At 41.1% G+C, this 13,674-nt stretch overlaps 1 protein-coding gene across 6 annotated transcripts in view; it reads left to right on the top strand.

Annotated features, from left to right (window-relative positions):
• dnajc6 (DnaJ (Hsp40) homolog, subfamily C, member 6) overlaps positions 1 to 3,114 on the top strand; it is a 34,582-nt gene extending 31,468 nt beyond the window's left edge. For all 6 annotated transcript variants that reach the window (XM_037470387.2, XM_037470388.2, XM_037470386.2 and 3 more), the window contains one exon: positions 727 to 3,114. In XM_037470387.2, the coding sequence (XP_037326284.2) occupies positions 727 to 828 (102 nt within the window). In that variant the 3' untranslated portion in view covers positions 829 to 3,114. The remainder of the gene's footprint in view (positions 1 to 726) is intronic.
• The last annotated feature ends 10,560 nt before the right edge of the window (positions 3,115 to 13,674 follow it).

Here is a 13,674-nt window from a genome sequence, read left to right as displayed (position 1 = left end):
GGACGCCACCAAGATCAGCGTCAGGAGGCGTAGGATCAGGCGCATTGTTGCAATGAATCCACCGAATCTGCATCCAAATCCTCAGTCACATTCACGAGCAAAGGAGTTCGTACCTGTGGATGAATTCAGTAAATTAAGGATGTGACATTTAGGAAAGGGAAAGTTTAATCATAGCAGCAGCCAGTAAAATGGGCTTACCTGTGGCTTCAGCCTTTTTCTTTTTACTGTCAGGAGTCCTCAGTGGATCAGGGTCATGTCTCTGTGACCTGCTGTGAGGTTTTGGCAGGTAGACGTCACCAGCATGCATGCAAGGAAAAAGTAAATGTCACCCGTCACCTTTCTTATCATTGCCTCTTTAACCCCGAAAAGTTTGCGCAATCACAGGGGTCTCGTGAGTGAATCACAAGATACCCACTGATTGATCAGTTTAAGACAGCAGCAATACAGGTAATTAAAACAGGGCAGACTTAAAGAAAGCTTTATGTTAGACATGAGTACACGAGCCCACAAAAACAAGGACTAATTGATTCTGAATGACAAAATATAGGTAAATGCAAACAAGAAAAGATACAGTTTGCATGCATGATGACATGCACACACCTGGAATAGAATATACAAACGTGTTAACACAATGACTTGGTAGAACCCGCCAACAAAAGAAATGACACAATTTATGAAAGTAATAGATCAAACCAATAATAATGTTTTTTCTGTCTCTTCTCACAGGCGACAGGACAGCCCTATGAACAATATGCCAAGATGATTTTCATGGAACTTAATGATGCGTGGTCAGAATTTGAAAGCCAAGGACAAAAACCCCTCTACTGAATAAACGGAGGAAGTGAGTCAGCGAAGGATGATGTCCCTCCTAATTCCACCGTTAAATCCTAAAAATGTGTCATCATTCCCGATCAACATGCTACAGCCCTAAAACGTCTGCCTTTATACCTGCGCTTCGACCCGCACCTCTCGCGTCGTTACACACAAAGAACATCTGAAAAGACGTCAAAGGACTACAGAACTCCAGCCTTCGGACGGACGGTGTGACCGAGCAAAAGATCCCTGCAGCTCAAAAGTACCTTCTTACAGTGTGTATGTGGCGCAGCCCCACCCCCCCCCCCCCCCCCCACCCCCCCACCCCCGGCCCTGAGACCGGGCAATCAAAGCAGAGTCTCCGGGATGTCTGGGAAAACAAAAGCAACGCTTGATTGAGGGGGGGCGGGGGGGCCGATCGAAAAGAGAGCGAGAGACGACGGACACACGCGATAAAGAGACAAATCCATCAGAGAGTAAACGATTCCGAGCCCCAGTGTAGTCTGTAAGGCCCAAATAGGCATTTAAAAGCAATCAAGGCATTTCACCAAAGGCCTACAGGGCTCAACATTCGAGGTACAATAGTTGTTTCACTGACAAGCCTGGTCCAAAACACGTTGTATAAATTAATAATCTAACTCATTTAGTGCAAAGGGAATGAACGTAAACTGTCACTAGCACCTTTGCCTGTAACTGATTTCTGGTTTGCTCCCTTCTCCATGAGCCTTATTTATTTAGCTTCCTGAGGACAATTGAAAAGAGGCAAATGATGTGGCTCTACAATAAAAAAAAACGCCGGTCCGAGGACCACTACAGTTCCCGTTGCTGACGTAATATTCAGAATAACAAAAAGGTGCTTGTACTGTAGGAGAGTGATTCATTATTAGTTGTGTGTCTAATGTTATCAAGCCTGCTGTGTTTCCATGTCTGAGGGAACTGAGGATCGAGTACTGTATTTTAGGGTCAATTCCACACATGGAGCAGCTCAGGGCCTCATGCCCACTCATTCATAAAGGAATACATGCTCTGTGAAAGCACAAACTTCACTCGGTGCAGCTTTGAACGGAAGCCATTATTATTTATTATTTGTCCACATGTTGCTTGTTTAATTTGGGTTGTTTTGTGTATCAAACCTGCTGCATTTTTGTGGTTTTAAAAGAACGTGTTTGAGACTTTAAGGGCCATTATCTTTCACTCAACAACTGATTGTAATATAATGTCAGATGACAATGTCCATGTGGCTTAGTGTATCGCACACGACCACATCTCAAATTATTCATTTTACTCAGATCCTATATCTATTGGCAGCGATTGGACGTTTAAAATGTTTTATTTTTTTATGTTCCGAGACATATCCATCACAGCACTGACACTTTTATTGATAATTGATAATTATCAATAAATAATTGAAATGATAATTATCATTCTTTTTGTCTGGATGAGTAATCCTGGAATTGATCTCATATCAAGATTTAGGTACAACACACGTGGTTTGACACGTCGCAGTATTTTAGAAATTGACTGCTGACATTGTCTCCTCCTGTAAAAACATTTACAAAAATGTAATATATGAGATAACCTTTTTGCAGAAACTGCAGTAATTCTCAGTTTCTTTTTTCGGGGGTTCGAGGACAACAATGACATCTTGAAGTTTGACATCTGTTAAAAATGTGTTTACAGTAAATTTACACACGCACAAATTGAGACAAATATTTGCCTTCACATGTTCATGAAATGCTCTTTGTATTGATATCACGCTCTCGCTTTCTGTCTGTTTTGAAGTCCTGGATTTGAATCCTTCATTATTCCCCAGGGTGCACATTGGCTTTGTTGAGGATCTGGACTGCGTACCGAGTATTTCTGCTTTAAAGATGCATCCTTGACTGAAATGGGTGCTTGAACAAGCCTCTGGGTCTTAGTCAGAAAGGAGGCTACTGGAAGCATGTGGTATGTGCTCCTGTGCTCTAGTGACGCTGAGGACCTACATGTGAAATGAAATAACACTCATAAGCTCCCTCACTGGCTGAATTCCCTATCTGCAGTCTAACGGCTATGTTAAAAAGCTAACCTCTATATTGTATTCAATGGATGTGTGTTGGTTGAAGTTACGTATGGAAGTGATCAGGTTTGAAAAAAAACAAAACTACTGTATGTTAAGTGTTTGCCTGTCTGCTGTTCAAGTATTACTAAACTGTGTAAAAAGGATGTTCATGTGTTCCCTTTCAGGTCTGTTTACTGGTACAAGATGTACATAATGATCAAGTGCAGAGCACAACAATAAATAGTAAACAGAAAACTGAAGCAGGGTTCATCAGGTCTGAATGAATGAGTTCCGTGGTGTTTTCTCCTTTTGAGCACTAGAGGGCGGCAGCGTGAACCACACTCCGTCTTATTTTAAACTCATTGACTTAAAGTAAAAGAACCAGTACCAAAATATAAAACTACCCCATTGTTGGTAAATGACAGAGAGAAAAATCTTACTCTGAAGTATTTCCTGCAAAATATCAGGGTTGTCCTCTTTTTTTTTGTCAGCTATTATCCTATGATGAAAGTTCTATATTTCTAGTTAATTTGTTGTTTTGATACATGATCTTTGTTACTGTTTCAGTGGAGATTGTGTTTGGTTGTGGAGAAACTCTCACTTTTATTGCTCTAGCAATAGCAATAATATAAAAATATATAATCTTCTGTGTTGTTTCATGTCAGTGGTGAAATCTAAATGTGGATTTCCTGTCCGAGATATTCCTCTCAGTTGAGGTGCAGCATTTCCACACCGATAATAATGAAAACAGAGTGTAACAATATGCTGCGTTATGATGTTCCCGACTTCATCTCCTCTCACGTGGGACCAGTTAGGGGACATGGCACATTTTTCCTTCGGGGCTCAGATGACGAAGAAACCAGGGGCGCACTGTTTAACCATCCAGGAGAAAATTCAGATTAGTTGAAAATAACTATAATAAAATAACTCCCCCAAATGGGTGATTCTTTGTAAATCAAAGTTACCGCTGCAATGACTTGCTCTGCTGACGCACTTCCACAGATTCAGCTCCGATGGAGGAGAACCATCAACATTTTTGGTGATATCCTGCCCCATTAGGAACAAGTCTAATGTAGATATCCAACTGTTACACACACACACTCAGCTCCAGCTCCACGTCACTGCGCTCCACACAGAAACGCACACTACACGTCACGTAAGACAGACACACACACATACACACACACACACACACACACACACTTTGGAATGGACATTTGATACCATTTGGGACATGGACATCCTATGGGTTATCATTGAATAGACAAGCATCTTCAGGGATGTTACAAAACAGGGGTTCTGCTGCTTTCAACTGCTAGAATTAAAATATAACATACAAGAAATTAACAATTATTTGGATATTTGTTGTGAAAATTAATCATCAACCAGTACATCTAATTGTACAAGCTGTTTTTAAATATTTTGACAGATACTGCGTCTCCTAGCAGTGAATGACAGATTACATTTAACCAAGATAACAGTTTTTCTTAAGTACCTTTGCCTTAAACAAGCTGTAAAGCTGTCAAGGTACAAACGTACATGATGCTTCTCACTGTCAGCCCGACTTAACTTATTGTGCTGTAACAGTTATCCTTTTTCTCACATCTGGTGGTGTTTTGAGATGCACAACCAATCTATTGCTTGGTTTGAGCTGAATTGACGATTTAATTTATATTATATGAAAGCATGAATGATTACTTTTTTTAATGATCCTGAACCGCTTTTTTAACAAAAGGTGAGTGTGATTTTAAACCCACGTTTCCGGATCCAATTTTGGAGTTTATAGAATAAAAAATATAGTTTCCTGTTTTTGCTTCATTTTTCTAGTTGTATTTGGTGTTTTTTTTCCCCCATCTGTAAATGTTAAGCTCAGCTGAAGGGTGCAGGGACGTGACAGCTCTCCTCAGAGCCCTAATGTGTGGTCAATCACAACCAAAGTGCATTAAGCATAAAAGCTCTACAGTGGTTTCAAACCACTTCAGGTGTCATGCATGTTCACTGTCAACTCCCCTGTTGCCAGCAGAGTTTTTTTTTAAAATCTTACTGGCAGTACATCAAAGTTCATAGAGGCTTGCGTACATCCTGGCCTTTGGGCAGTGAGCGATTGGTGTGTATTTTGGCACCATGGTCAGAAATAGCCCCTGAGGCCCAGAGACACACTGCTCAACATGAAGCGCTGTGTGTGCCAGCAGTAAATGCTCATATCAGCTGGAAGGAAACTTCCAGGGGTCTCGTGGGTCACTCGGTGGGTCTTTTTTCCTTAATATTTACAACTTTTCATAACAAGTGAAGTGAATGACCGCAGTGACATGCACCTGATTTGAAAAATGACAGCAATTACGATCTTGCGTGGTGTTTTAAAATGGGGTCAATGGAGCTGGTTTCAGGAGAAATAATTAACAAATGCTGCAAACTAAAAAGTCTTTTCACTCAGTCTTATTTATGTCTCACTGTTATACTTGTTCTAATGAATCATCCTACTTTCATTGTGTGAGTCTACAGTGCATGCTGCTCTCTCACTGGATGATGTGAAACAATCAAAGTTGTTGTTATAAAGTTTGAAGAGAGTTTCTGCTAAAAAGAGAGGAACCAAAGAGATCATGAATCTTTTGTGTTTTTACTTGAATATAAGGGAAGAATTAGCTCATTGTGTGCCTTCTCTTGAAATGAATTATTTTCATTTTGTTTTAAATTAAGTTAGAACCCTTCTTAAAATCACACAAAAAATAACACATTAAACATTTTTAACGCATTTTTACACTTATTTTTTGCACCGCGGAACGTTTCTCACTGGATGAGTTTCGGAAGGACCGATTATACTGGAGCACCAACTAGCGTTCATGACTTCAGACAACAACAAACCACAGTGAACATGAACGAAGAAGCTAACGAGACCGTGTCTGGTGGCCCCGTGAATGGGAAATCTTCTTATAATAAACACACGGATGGAAGCGTCGATAAGAGCGTGGTTGTGTGCAAGCTGTGCAACAAGGAATTCACATCGAGCCTCAAGTATCACCTCAACGCAACACAATTAGCAGCTAGCGTGGACGTTACAAGGACCCACACCCAACCCACACTGCACCAGATGACTGGTTTAAGGACCAGGGTAACTAAGTCCACGTCTGAAAAAATAACCAATGTTCTGAATGTACTTGAAAGTATTGGTCTACTTAAAAAAACCTAGTTTACAGATGGTCTACTTACCTATAGGCTACCTGAATTTCTGAAAGTATTATACTTCTAAATATGCTATTTCTACACTTGTCTGCTGGAATTGGTTGAACAAAAATAAAAATCTATGTGAAAAAAATTACTTCTCACTGTTCTCAGGTCAAATATTTATGCAATTAAAATGTGATTAATTTTGATTAATTAATTACAAAGCCTCTAATTGGATTAATATTTTTAATTGAGTCCCGCCCCTAATAATATATATATATATATATATATAATATTATATATATATATATTGACCTTACATATTTTTTTAATAATAATTTTTTACCTATTATTTAAAAAAAATATTTTCTGTGACATTTTTTGACCCTACATATTTTGACTTTTTTCCCATGACATGACTGGAATGATCTTAGATGGAGCAACCTACACGTCCCTGTCACTAATGCCAAATGCCCCAAATTTCTGTACTTTAAACCTTATCTGGGTTCAACCCTCAAGGGACATGGTGGCTCTTCCTAAATCCTTTTTTAGTTTTGGGTAACTGACATTTAAAAAAAATCATAATGGGATATTGCCCCAGAGACGGATTGGTGCATCTTGGAGGATCAACCATGCTATTCATCCTTCCTGCATTGGTGAAGGCACAAGTGAGTTGAATTTGAATGTGACAGAGAATTGGAGGGTGGATGCACTAAAAAGGGTAAGCAAATCTACACCCTGTGCCAGACTGTCAGTTTAAGGTTGTCCACAGGATGCCCTGAAGTAGACAAACATGTGATTGTCTTGAAAAATGCCCTCAGAGGCTGTAATAAGTTTCATGTCAGTGTGACCGCTGAATGAGACACATCTGCTCATCTTTACTGACTCATCCGGCCTTCTCTCCCGTCAAAAAGGTGGAACCCTATAGGCTACGTAGCATGGCTAATAAGTGCACCATCACCCAGGGTTCCCCGTCCCCACTATAATAAAAGGACTCGAAATGACTCGAAACTAAAATGGTACGACTTGTGACTCGACTTGAGACTTGTTGGCTTTGACTTGTGACTCGACTTGGGACTTGCTTCGTCTTTGACTCGACTTGACTCGGGACTCGAGGGCAATGACTTGCCTAACAGTGACTTGATCCCACCTCTGCTAATAAGTGCTAAAAGGCTAAAGCAAAGCAATTAACATCAAATTCAATTCGTCAGCAAAAGATTCTTCATCATTCTTGACCATGCCATCATAACTCAAGTGACCGCGCCTTGTGTTTCTGCATAACCCCTAGGGTTCACTTCTCCGAAACAACCGTGGGGACAATGCCCCCACTACTACCTCCGCGGCAGTGTGCTCAAGACTTGGCACGAGCGGGATTTGAACCCACTGGCGGTGCGCACAGAGGCTTCTGGGCTCTAGCTTGCACCCCTACACTACCAGTCCTGGTCACATTTTGGCAGCTTTGATTCTCCTATTTAACCTTGAGCATGTGAGTTAAACTTTAAAACTCTTTTAAATGCTATTTTCACATCTGGGCTTGAACCCACAACCTTCAAGTGCAGTGCAGGGGCTTATGTCAGCAGCTCTTCCAATGTGCTACTTCACCACACACTAACTGATGATTTGTTTGTTGTATTTAACCTTGAGATTGCTACTCAAACCTGAAGTAAAGCCAAAGGCTCAAAACCAAGAGTGGGCTTGAACCCGCAACCTTCAAATGCAGTGCAGGCTGGTGGCAGCAGCTCTTCCGCTGTGCTACTTCACCACACACTAACCAACACTTTGTTTGTTGTATTTAACCTTGAGATTGCTACTCACACCTGCAGTAAAGCCAAAGGCTCAAAACCAAGACTGGGCTTGAACCCAAAACCTTCAAATGCATTGCAGGCTTGTGGCAGCAGCTCTTCCGCTGTGCTACTTCACCACACACTAACCAACACTTTGTTTGTTGTATTTAACCTTGAGATTGCTACTCACACCTGCAGTAAAGCCAAAGGCTCAAAACCAAGACTGGGCTTGAACCCAAAACCTTCAAATGCATTGCAGGCTTGTGGCAGCAGCTCTTCCGCTGTGCTACTTCACCACACACTAACCAACACTTTGTTTGTTGTATTTAACCTTGAGATTGCTACTCACACCTGAAGTAAAGCCAAAGGCTCGAACCCAAAACCTTCAAATGCAGTGCAGGCTTGTGGCAGCAGCTCTTCCGCTGTGCTACTTCACCACACACTAACCAACACTTTGTTTGTTGTATTTAACCTTGAGATTGCTACTCAAACCTGAAGTATACCCAAAGGCTCAAACCCAAGACTGGGCTTGAACCCACAACCTACAGGGTAAGGACAGTAGCTCCTCTGCTCTTGTTCTCTTGTGCTGCACTACCTCACCATGCACAAACAAAATTTTGGTTTCTCGTATTTAACCTTGAGACTGCTACTCAAACCTCAAAACTCTTTCAAAGCAGAAGTGATGTCTGCATGAAGGGGCATGAACCCACAACCTCAGACAGCAGGTAGGAGCCTGCAGCCCTTCAGTTGTTCCCTTGTGCTATTCAAGCACATGCCTCATTGTGTCCGTTTCTCATATTAGACCTTGGGATTGTTTACTAAACCTCAAAACTGTTTCAAAGTTTACAGTTTGAAGCCCTGACTGCAACCAAACCCTCCTTCTGAGAGAGCAGGTTTGAACTCAGGATTCTCCACACTTCAGCCTTCCTGTTATCGCCCTGCACTGTTCCACCACACACCTGTTGATGCTTTTGAATCCAACATCAATTCTCATAGATTCTCAGGCTGGAATCCACAACACAACACACTTGTCTGCTGGAATTGGTTGAACAAAAATAAAAATCCATGTGAAAAAAATTACTTCTCACTGTTCTCAGGTCAAATATTTATGCAATTAAAATGCGATTCATTTTGATGAATTAATTACAAAGCCTCTAATTAATTAGATTAATATTTTTAATCGAGTCCCGGCCCTAGAAAAAACATGATACATCTTGTTTATTTAATCTGTGAAAATGTCTGTTAAACTAACATTTGAGTTCGAACAGGGGAGTTCTGGGCTTAAGCATTTCTTACAGTAGCTTCCTTACTGAGGGACATAATGATAGCTTTTCTTTCCGGATGTGTTTAAACCAGGCCAAGAAATAAATATCTGCTGGTCTAGATAGAATCACATGTAGATAGAAATTTCTAGATAGAAATGCCTGCAAAGAGAGCAAATAAACACATTTCCCCAAATTCCATTAATTTACAGAGGTTGATGTGACTATTCTCATAACACCCAAAAGGAAATGTTGATCTGCTGCTTTAAAATCTCACTTATGCCCTCTAAAGCTCCACTAATATCTAATCTATTGCCCATATTCGGCTTTTGTATTTTTACAGTGAGTTATTTGTGAACATCTGTGCGTTAATGAAAATAAGACCATGTTCAGAGAGCTTTGACCCCAGACACACATGTCAGACGGGCCTCGGGCCAGCGCTGACCAGTCTGGCTTCGATCGACAGTCCACTGCTCGATTCTCAGAAGGAAACACTTTGCTTTTTCAATCCGTGTCAGAGCCAACACCGAAGGCAATTCAGCAGGGGGACATTTTACTGCCAATTTGACCGTTTTGATGCGTTTAAACTCAGCGGGCCGAGGTCAGACCGTCACAAAGAGGTGTCCATGGTGACGAGGAACTCGTGTACAGTTCGCTAAATTAGACCTCCAGGGCCTAATTTACACAGGAGCTAAAAGTGCAAGTGATTATTCAGCTGATACTGCTCAAAGTATTTGCATCTGGCGTTTTCAGTTTAGATTTACATTGCAGAATATGTAGACTTGAAGTAAAGGTTCTAATTCTCTTACTTTTATGTTTGGCAAAAAAACATATTTTCTTTCTTGCCAAAGGATCAAGTAGATGAGAAGATTAGGCTATGCCATTCCAATGAAGAGAAAATTAATTTAAATATACCAATAAATGATCGTTCTCGCATGAGATACCAATAGTGCAAAATCGTTGAGGATTGAATTCCATCCTGAGGCAGAGACGCTGAGGCCAGACATCGGCCAATCCCCCTGGAGTCCAGATACTGGTGTTGGTTGCGTTGTAGCGGGTTTGTATGCAGTTTGCTAAAGTCCTCATCTCCCACTCTGCCGGGTCTCCTGTTGATGCACGAGTTTACAGAAATTAGATCTCGAATAAACGTTTTAAAGCTTCGAGGCCGCCAACCAACTACCACATTTGTTGGTAATAATGCGTTTTCAGATCGAGCGCTAGAATGAAAATATGTTAGGGAACCCTGACCCCCATGTGTACTACAAGAAATGTAGTATTTTTACATCAAATCACACATTTGCACACACAAACCATCTACTTTAACCATCAACATTTTGTCATTAAGAAATCTGAAATGTGTCTTGGAAGCTGTAATGAAGGTGTAGCGTGTTGACACACAGCTAAAAGGCCCCCGGCTGAAGATTACCAATTCAGACCACCTATTCAAACCGGTTTTCCTCCGAAAACAAGAAAAAATAAACAAAAACAATATGTGGAATTCAATGACTCAAGCCGGGGGGAGTGTGACTCAGTGAGGACGCATTCGGAGCTTTCTGAACTCCTCGGTACACTTCAATGACACATTCTTATGACCTCAGAGCTTTCATTTAGAAAAACACAAGCATTTGAATTGCATCGTGTGCCAAACTGACGCTCTCTTCCCCGCTGGGAGGATGGAGAGAGATATTAAGGCACAGATTAGGCGTGTATGACAGAGAGAAAATAAGAACCGCCTGTCTGTTATTGCCTGTTGCTTGACTCAAACAGGCCACTTTAGCAAGGGGGGGGGGCGCTGAGTCACAGCATCAGCACCATCACAGACACAACTGGGTAGGTGGTACCTGTCAGCCAGTGGCATGATGTCATTTAAAACTCCTGCATGTCGGCTTCTTTCTGCTTTCTTCAGTGCCTAAATTATCTTTTATTAGAGAATAAATGGATCACTTTTGCAACTGTACCTCTGCTTGTGATTTATTAAAACAATTTTTTTCTAGAAGGAATGACGGATGAAGTGAATTTCGTGCTTGGAACACTCGATTGGCCTCGATTTCTGATCTTTTGACTATCAATAATATACTCCTTGATGACGTGTCACAAATACTGTGATTTTTTTTCAAAGTTTTGAATATTTTAGCCGTTTTAAAGTGACAGTCAAGAGCTAATTATAGAATAGAATAAAAGTACTTTACTGATCCCCGAGGGCAAAATTCAAAATCCCGGTAGCTCCTGACAATGTACACACATTATTACATCTATCATGTGTCAATCAGCTACATTCCCTCAGGGATCAGCTTGGCAGTTGCCTCCTCAGTGGACTCTGTAGGAGAACAGAATCGGATGACGCACATGCCTGCCGTTAGGACACCTCAGCACACGCTCTCTATTTCAGCCTTTCTCTCTATGTCTTTCCATATTTGTATGGCGAGCTCCATTCAAATTGGACTTGTCCATTCAAGTAGAAAGCGTAAGGGCACGTGAACTATTTCCCACTGGAATAAGTGGCACAATGACTGAGTACGTGGGAGCAGAAACGAGTCGGAGATTGCATCCAAGGGCGAGACGGTGGTTTTTATGAGTCGTCCTCTGGAGACGTGGTTATTTCAGTGCAGAGGACAAGACCAGAGTCAATACCGTGTGCGCACGTCACATGGTTGTCCACATGGGCTCTTTACAGACGTGTGTTCAGTGCGCGGTGGATAAGAATGCTCATCTTACCCCGCTCACTCCTCAAGCATCGCCGGTGTCACCGCCAGATGCTTGTTACTCGCATCTGGCGCTGATGTGTGTTGGTCATGTGTCGTGTGCATCGATAAACTCCAACAACCACAACAGCTCTTTTGTTTCGCAGGCTAGTTCTTGTGCTAGTTGGTATCAAAATAGCTGAAGATGACTCGTGCAAGGCCTCAGGGCTGCACACACTGCTTCTACACACACACACACACACACACACACACACACACACACACACACACACAGTGTTGGGTTAATTTTGAAATAAGTGCATAAATTCTTAGATGTGTTGCGACACGCAGGAAAACCTGTGTGGTTGCAACACATGCCTGTTTTTCTTGATGGTTTTTCCAAGACCAAAGCAACAATTGAGAATAAATTTGTCCAATCAACATATCAAAACTCAAAGATAATCTATTTGCAATCATTCATGATTGTGATCATTGCATTATAATAAATCAAGAATTAATCAACAAACGCTTCTGACAAAGAGCAGTTTGCGTGTGGAAATAAGTATGAAACGTGAGAGGGAGAAGGCCAACGGCTTCAAACACTTTCAACAGTTAGAATATTTTGACATTTTTGTGGTGATCCGGGCACATTCTGTCTAATGACTTACATTTTAGGGAAAAAGAGTGATTGGGGGACCTCTAACTGGCAATTTTAACCTTTAAAGAAATACATCACATTGCACTCTGATTAATGCTAGCCTTAATAAAAGGTGCGGTAAAAATAAGTGCAAGGAGGACATTTATTCATGCAAAAGACTCTCTCCAAAACATTTTCCCTCCCTATCTTTATCACATTGTTCTTAGATCTCATTGTCTTTTGTAAGTTCAAAGAAGGACAGACGGAAAGTCGTAATATTCTCTGCTGATGAAAGCACACATTGGTCTGTTTTACTTGATAGATATTGGCTGCATTGAGCAAAGCCCTTGAGAAGGCGTAGCGTAAGAGACATGTGATACAGCTTTGCTCTGGAAAAGACATTGCTGCTTACATGTTGTCGATGTTAATGGAAGACAAAAAACATGCACTCGAAGGCTCATTCTCAGCTATTATGTTCAAGAGCGATGAGTCGTGAGACCTTAGCCGGGAGAGGTGTTTGTTTCCGCTTTTACGTCTTTCTCTGAACGCTGTTTAAATGTGGCTGCAAAAGTTTATAATAAAAATATTTTATTCATGAACAGGAGACCATATGTTTCAAACTGAAAAACGTCTTGTGTTGTGTGGGTCTTCCCTCTTTGAGGTGAGCGGATGCTGTGAGACTGGGACGGTGTTTGTTAGAGAGAGTCAACAATGGTCTTTGAACAGCAGGAATGATACTGACACGGCGACCTGACACATGTGTCATAGTAGTCACCCTTTGCTAGGCCTCATCTGATTGTGAAAGAAATGATGGATCCTTTTCATCTAAAATGTATTTTTCTCTGTTCCTGTAAGACTTTAGTGGATGTTCAGCATGTACGATTATAAGCCATCTTCTCGAGGACAATGGACATCAGGCAGCATCCCTGATATAGTACATCTTGTATTTTCAACTAGTGTGCCAAGGAAGTTAGAGTATTGAGAATGTATAAACCTGACAAATACATCAGGCCACATTTTAAAGACAAAACAAAAATTCCCTATTCACTACGTGGAGTTTCATTTTTAGTTAATATTGAAACAGACCTGTGTTTGCTCCATTTTCCTTCAACCGGTTGACTCCTGTTCGTGAAAACAGTACATGTTTGACTGTGATGATGTGGAACATCTGGAAGGCTGATGTGGGGTTCCTAGAGGTCTGTGGAATCCAGAGTAAGAAGTGTGTGAGGGAACTTAAAGCATTTAGTATCATGTTGGTAAACCACACTTTTTATTTTTGTACTTATACAAATTA

This window comes from Pungitius pungitius, chromosome 7 (genome assembly GCF_949316345.1).
Source record: "Pungitius pungitius chromosome 7, fPunPun2.1, whole genome shotgun sequence".
NCBI classification, from domain to species: domain Eukaryota; kingdom Metazoa; phylum Chordata; class Actinopteri; order Perciformes; family Gasterosteidae; genus Pungitius; species Pungitius pungitius.
Note: the sequence above shows the minus strand (reverse complement) of the source record. Positions and strands in the feature narration are given on the sequence as shown.